The sequence below is a fragment of the Tinamus guttatus genome, unplaced genomic scaffold (genome assembly GCF_059628265.1).
Source record: "Tinamus guttatus ecotype Peru unplaced genomic scaffold, ASM5962826v1 Tinamus_guttatus_pri_ptg000314l, whole genome shotgun sequence".
Lineage (NCBI taxonomy): Eukaryota > Metazoa > Chordata > Aves > Tinamiformes > Tinamidae > Tinamus > Tinamus guttatus.
In genome coordinates, this window is record NW_028288848.1 from 9899810 (window position 1) to 9907517 (window position 7708).

At 36.2% G+C, this 7708-nt stretch overlaps 1 protein-coding gene across 1 annotated transcript in view; it reads right to left on the reverse strand.

The window, feature by feature from the left end:
* The window catches only part of KIF20B (kinesin family member 20B), a 31714-nt gene extending 24610 nt beyond the window's left edge, over positions 1-7104 (reverse strand). The window contains 11 exon segments of the mRNA XM_088528798.1: positions 471-633; positions 1474-1620; positions 2042-2113; positions 2573-2684; positions 3055-3249; positions 3693-3741; positions 5407-5591; positions 5844-5982; positions 6178-6294; positions 6406-6492; positions 6949-7104. Coding sequence (XP_088384924.1) covers positions 471-633; positions 1474-1620; positions 2042-2113; positions 2573-2684; positions 3055-3249; positions 3693-3741; positions 5407-5591; positions 5844-5982; positions 6178-6294; positions 6406-6492; positions 6949-7104 — 1422 coding nt within the window.
* Between the last annotated feature and the right edge of the window lie 604 nt (positions 7105-7708).

Below are 7708 nucleotides of genomic sequence, written 5' to 3' on the forward strand. Positions count from 1 at the left end.
TCACTCTTACATATTCTGCTAATCTCCACTTCCCAACCAAAACCCCTTAGGACAAAAAGGTCCTTTCACACCCTTTTTCCTGCTCAATTTGTTTTCTCAGTACCCGAGATAAGCAGGATAGCAGTAGCATTCAGACACAGCAACACTACTCACCCTAATAGGGAGATGTTAGGAGAAGAAAAGGAACACAGAACTACTTCTAAAGTCTATTTAAGTTGGTCTATATTAGGGATTTTTTTAATATGGAAAAGCTCTGGTCATTCGAAAAGGGTGCTCCCTAGCTTAACTGAATAGCTTTATGAGGAAATCAAGTCTGACAAAAACAAACAAGAAATCCACACACTAAATTAATTACAATGTAAGAGATTAAAAGAAAGTTAGCAGGAAGATTCATGTCCTTAAGAAGGAATGCCCCTTCCCTTTAAAGGCAAGTAAGGGTACGATCACCACCACAACTATAGCACACTTACTTTCTGTGCTATGGCAGAGAACTTCAGCACATTGAGCGTTTCATCATATGCTGAAGCACATTGGCTTATATTTACTATCATGTATACCTTCCCTCTTCCACTGAAGAAACCTTGAAGGAAATGAGTTAGTTTACTTTCCCGAAATGGTATGTGCTGCTGCAACCTTTAGAAAACAAAAAACAGATGATCATAAATTAGACAGCTTCCAGTAACTATTCAAAATATGTATAACTACACAGGAGCAATAGTCTTCAAATGATTTAGAGTTGCCTTCTGACATTTGTAGAGAGGTTGCATAGTAATCTAAACTGCTATACAAACTGCTGTTTAGCCATTAATCATCATTTCTGACAGGCTACAGTAATACAATTAATGCAACCACTTCAATCAGTATATTCAATACTTGGATCCGGTATATCCAAAAAGTATATCCAATATTTAACCTTAGGTAGGTCATATCCTACCTTCTCTTTTCTTTACTACATTATTGAAAGGGACCTACATAGCTTTAGACAAGTAGTGTTTTAATACTGAGTGATAGGGGTCTGTGGCCTATCTGAACTCCTAGAATAAGCCAACAGCAAGTGCCCCTACAACAATATTCATACAAGCCAGACATGGAAATTCTTCCCAAAACATCTCTCTGGCCCCCAGTATTTCCTCAAGCAGGAGCCGTGTCATTGACTAACAGCTGGTGGCAGATATTTGAACATCTATAGGAAGTTAGATAGGAATTCCCAAAACATAACTAAATTTGGAATAAGTGTTTATTTGGTAAGTAAAACTCAAGAACAGACAAAGTAAATCACTGAAGTCTGACACATTAGAACTTGAATAATTTACCAGAAAGCAAAACTGATGTTTAAAGTGACTTTCCAGATCTGGAAAGTCTAGACATCTTGTCCCACCAAAACTCATTGTATTAAATCTATTTTAAGCAGCAGTTTTTAATCTGTTAAATGCAACACTTAAAACCACAGTTAGCAATTCTTTGAAGACTTACTTGGACTGTTGACTATTCTTGAGTGCATTTATACACTTGCCCAGAGTCAGAAGTGAGGTGTTGATATTTCCACTCTCTTTCAATCTATCACCTTCATTCCGTGTCCTGGTACATCTTTCCGAACCCGCAAGATCACAAAGTGACAATCTGAAGAAATTTTAAAAAGTTCATTTTCCTTAACTATTCAGTTTTCACTTTAACTAGTTTTTGCAGAAAAAGATTTTTTTTTTGGTATTCAACCACACAAACTCTCCCATCCTTTTTGATACTACTTCCACATCATCTTCCTTCTGAGGACTTGCACAAGATCTGAAATGGAGTATTGTTTACTACAGCAATCTCATGCTGAATGAAAGAAAAAAAGATGTGAAACAGCACTATCTGGTGGCTTGCAGTAGAGGACCAAGTACCATACAGCTTCACAAAGCAGGGAAACCACTATTTGTGCATGACACGCTATAGGGGGTGTGATGTATATATAGCACAGTACTACTGCACCAGTGTAGAGGATGGTAGAAGCTTAGCAACATCAATGTAGGAAACAAAGGAGACTCGGCTCTGAACTTACTCATTGACTCGTGTCACTCGTGGCACTTCTAAAACTTCAATCTTTAGTACTTTAATTGTGAATATGCTGTGACTGAAAGGAAAAGTTTAAGACAGCTGAGAAGAGATGAAATAAGACCAATATCTTAAAAGTCTTTAGTCACTAGAACACCTATTCAAGCCTTCACAGAATCTGCCAGCATATTCAAGTAGTTACTCATTCAGTTTCAATACCACAAGTGTTAAAAAAAAAGGTTTTTTTTGTATTTTCCTTTTTTACACAGGGTATAATATCAAGCTTTCACATTATAATAGAAATTGACATTTAAATAGAAGGAAGCCAAATGTTTTTGCTTGTAGAATATTTTTAGAAGTGCTGTTAGCTTTTATGCACGTTCATCTTGTGGCAAGATTGAATCCTTTTGGCTCAAAGCATTGGGTCAGATAGATTTTGATTCTGAAAGCCTATAATACTAAGATACTTAGAGTTTGGTAATTATATCTTAAGCTTCTCCATCCCCCCAAACCACCATATACTCAATGTTTTTCTCACCTTCTGCTAGAAGTAGTATTTAGTTTCGTGCTTGCAATACTCTGGTGTTTCAAGCCCAGTTTTAGAAGTCTAAAAGCTTCTTTAGAATCAGAAATCTGAACCCACTGCAGATCTTTGAGAAGAAAGATGATAATCTTATAAATAGTCAGCAAAGATTAAGGGAACAGGAGACAGTGTACACACACACACCCCTCCCCAGAAAATTCTACTCAAGACATAGAAACTATATGATGAAGAGAATCAATATTCACCTCCCATGGGAAAGGAAGGTGAACTATATTGTGTAATACAATATGTGCACATTACTTAAATACACACAAATATTTCTAGACAGTCTGTCACCTTTTATATTCAATACAGAAGTTTACAGTGCTACAGTAAAGGCCATTTAGACTTTTTGATCTATAAAGAAACACATCTCATTTCAGAAAAGCAGAAGTTTCCACAGCCAAGTTTGGGTATTCACAATATATTCTAATCACCTTTTAGGTAAGAACATCCCTTGACATCTTGTGCAAGTCGTAGTGTTTTTCTCTTCTTGTCATTTGATATTGGAATCAGTAAGTCATAAAAGCTTTCATTGTAAATCTCGAAAAATGAAACCCAGACAGAAAATTTCATGCAATTCTCCCCACTTGGGCTAGATTCCTCCGATTCTGTTACAAGTTCTTTCAAACCTGCCAAAAAAGTACAAAGTGTTACAAACCTGTATGGACTTTGTAGAGTGAATTTATTTCCCAAAAGTGATATAACTGAACATAAATGTTACAGCAACATCTAAAAAAAGATTCCACAAACAAAATAGTCCAGAATTTTTCCTTCTTCCTCAAGTAGCTGGAAGTCATATGCTTACCTTACTGTCTCACTTTGTTCACTTGCAAATGCAACAAAACAGAGTTCCATTAATTAGGGGACTAAAGAAAATAGTTTTAAACATATTTAGTGAAATAGACATTTGATGAAAAAATTAAGAGCTTTAAGCTTCTATACGTAAATAAAATGCTAAAATAAATCTCTCAGGGGAGCATTAAGACCACAGTCCAAGTGCAAATACCTTTCCTCACCAGGTTTTCATGTGATTTGTTATCAGTTTGGGTTGATTCTTTCATATTAAACATACCTTTAGAATCAAGTGGTGCTTTGCTTTGAGTGCTATATTGATGGTCTACCTACAAACAAGAACAAAGACTTTCAGATGCAATCACAACAGTAAAAACAATTCACTATAACAGCTGTTGTTCTACAGTTTAGTTATACAGCTTAGCCAGCATCTTTCCTTTGGCATATCTATGTTCTATACACTGTCTACTTCAGTGCACCCACACATTCCCACAAAAAGGGCTGCACTTACCTCATGGCCATCCCCAACACTTCCCTTGCATCATGCCCTATCCCAGGGGACATGATTTCAGTTTGGTTGATCCAAATGAAAACTAGATTATAGAAAACAGAAGGGCAGGAGGCCACACAGAAGCAGTTCAATTTTTGATAGGCCAGTTACAATTTGCACATTAAACTTGCCCAAGAAATCTAGAGTCTCCCAAAATTGTTATTGTTTTGCTATTTCAAGACTTCCAGGTCTCATGGCTTACAAGTTCAATCCTCAAACAGCAGTAAAGCTCAAACACTTGCTCATATACTGTTTAGATAAGCAACTAGTTGCCTCACAACTATAAAAGTGTTCCATAGTTGAAATCATAAAGACTAAGCTTTGAAGAGGAAAAGTCACCTTCCACCAAGCTCAAAAAAAAATCCTATATGGAGATTGAGATTCATGTATGTACTCAGTTGCTAGTTTTACTTTAAGCAAACCCAACAGTGACTCTTGCTTGTTCCTGCAAGTGTATAGGACAGGATTGGCCATCCCAAGTTCTGCTTTCCGTGTACGACACATCTTAGCTGTCTCAATGAATCTGTGTTCGCTTCCCAAACTCAAATCATTGCTATAAAGTAAATCAAAGCATCTTCTGACTAAATCAGACTTTTACCAGAGAAAGCAAGTTTACATATTCTGGGAGAAGCCAGAACATTCCATCCACATGAAGATAAAGTCTGCATAGCAAGTCTCCTTTTGCTGATTTAGTAATGATTCTTTGTAAGTGAACATGAGTGACAAATCCATTTTAATACTTGTTGAATGATGTACCAAATGGGCCACTAAGCTCATTGGAGTTTCATCACTAAAAAAGTTGAAAGTGCATCTAGAGAAATAAAACACAGCCTTATATTTATTCTGATGAGCAACACCTCAGATGTAAGTATTCTTAGCTGCAATGAATAGGTTACAAATTAAAAAGCAAAGGGGTAATTCTGTTTCTTTCTTCTCACAGGTATTTTTTTCTAGGAGTTTTACTGCCACCTGCCTTCTGCACTGCAGAAGTCAACATTCAAATCATGGATTTAAAAAAAAAAAAAAAAAAAAAAAAAAAAAAAAAAAAAGAACCACCACACACCCACACATATTACAACACACAAGAGCAGAATACCCCAATAAAACCTAGCAGGCTATTGGGAAATGCCTTACTTCTCTTTTCAAGAAGACTTCTATTTTTAGCTTCCTTTAATGGTATTATACCAAACAGCGGGGGTGGAGAGAGAGAAAATAGCCTTAAAAAGATGCTCATGCTTTTGAATTCCTAGAAGGCAGTCAGTTGTTTAAGGAGCAGTTCCCCTGCTCACTTTGCTACTGTTAATTTGAATAAGCATCCAACAGCAAATCAAAGCATCCACGCTCAAAAGCTGAGAGCGTCTTCGCACTGCAGAATGAAGAAGGGAACACTGAGCTGTCTGTGGATGACCATACTCATGGAAAGAGAATGAAGCAATCCTCTTACCTCTTTGGTTAGACGAAGTATTGAATTTTTAATAGCAGTTTCTTCTCTCACTTGGTCTTTAGTCAGCTTTATATAATCTCTACACCGGTGCGGTTTGAGATCCATTGCTGTGTATAGTTTTCCTTGAATATTTTTGAACAACATATCCATAGTCCTTGGCAGAATACCAACATCATCTTCTGTACCTGTAAGTAACAGATACAGCAACAGTAGCAACAGTAACAGCAATACAAAGGATCCAAACCTCTCATGAACAAGGTGAACATGAAAATGAAGACAAAGCTAGGATTCCAATCTTAAGGCATAGCTGAGGACTTGTAGGCCAGTTACCACCTGAAGCAAAGCTTCATACACTCTAGATAACAGAAATTTTAACAAACACATATGCCTTTCAGGGATTAGGGAAGAGAGGGAAACACCACCATTGCTACTCATACCTTGAAACGTGTAGGTTTTCCCAGCATTTGTAACACCATACGTAAAAACAAGACGATTATATCCTTCTAGGAAATCTTGCACTGGTTGCTTCATAGTACCTTCAAAGAACTCTTCTTGAGTTGTTTCAGGTCCAAACACCTGAGCATTACCAAGAGATGGATTAACATCTTCATTTTGTTTTAGTAATCATTAGAGACATTTAATAAGACAGAAATTCTATACATTTACAGTCTTAGAGTATAAGAACAGTTTAAGGTTCTAGTGTGCTTGGTATTAATCAACAATAATTCAACGATTCACTTAGAAATTAAAAGATTAAGACAAGTTTTTTACTCTCGAAAAAGTGAACTTCTGTATCAGCTGTCCAGCAGTCTTTTCACTAAGCCGACTCAAAGAGTTTTTGGGGGGTTTCAGTACGATGCTGGTTGAGTCCTCAAGTGAAACACAATCCTATTAAATGATAGCACAAAATACAAGCATAAAAAGCCATGAAGACCTCAGCTTCCAGACCGAAAAATAACAAAAATGATTGAGGTATTTTTAGATTTAAAGAAATCACACCTGATATTCATTTTCTTTTTCTAGTGAGGTGAATGGTCTAACACGAAGACAAACTTGAATATGTCCCTTAGACTCCAAACTGCTTCTCTAAAAAATAAAGATAAAGAAGTGACTAGCAATGCAACTAGATTCTGTGCTCAATAATCAGCTTGTTAAGACTGTGTTAACTACATCAGATCCAAGTATGGAGCAAGGCTAGATTTACTTGATGCAGGAAGCAAAAGTAAAGTAATTCACTATCAGTTGAAGTGTTCCAGCTTATGCAGAAATCCACTGTAATAACTTAGCATTTTACAACAGTCTTGCAGTGGACACACAATATATTCAGGCCAGTTGTAAACCATGAATGAAATCCATAAAAACTTTCAGTGGTTAACTTGCTCCAAAACGGCATTAAGCATATGCACAAGAAATTGCGTTGATACCTTATGCACATCAATGGTAACAACGTCACCTATTCCCATTTATTTCCTTTAGAATAAAAGCAAATTAAATATCACTTTCACTTGGGCATCAGGCAAAGCAAACACTAAAACTTCTTACCTGGCTTATGTCTGAGCTTGAAGAAACCAAAGAAAATTCATCAGACAGATCTGCTTTAATATCTTCCACATTTACTGGTCCCGTTCTTTGAGGTAGTTCAACACTAACAATATAAGATGGTCTGAAATTTTTTTCTTGATCCCAAGCTGATTCCATTCTGCAGGATGATACAATGAATTTTTTTTTTTGCTTTCTGATCACATAACACATAGCTTAGATAAGTCAGTCTGAGATTAAGCAATAGCTGCAGTTTCTTTAACAAAAGATTTTAAATCCTGCTCATATTTCACATAGAAAGTTTCTGATATTGACAGATTAGAGGCCTGCATCAAAAGGAAACAGGAATGGAAATCTTTCTTTCAAGAAAGAAGAAGAGTTTACTAGGGAACAACCTTGGCATATACTATTACTACCTTACTAAAACCATGATATCGCAGATAGAAACTCTAAGAGGTTTTTTTAATATATGTATAAAAAATAAAAAATAGGGAGTTACATTGCTGCAATACCTCTTCATCATCCTAGCATTTATATTTGCTCACTGCAAGAGTAATCCAAACTTCATGGCTCACTATGCGGGACTAAACATACAGTTGTTATTATATGGATGAACCAACCAAGCTTTATGCAAGGCAGAATTCAGAGACAGCTCAAAATGTTATATTTCGGGATATCAAGGGAACATTTGAAAATGTCAGAATACAAATTATTACTCCAATCATTTGATCAATAATTCTTTTTTTACTCCATAAGCTATGGT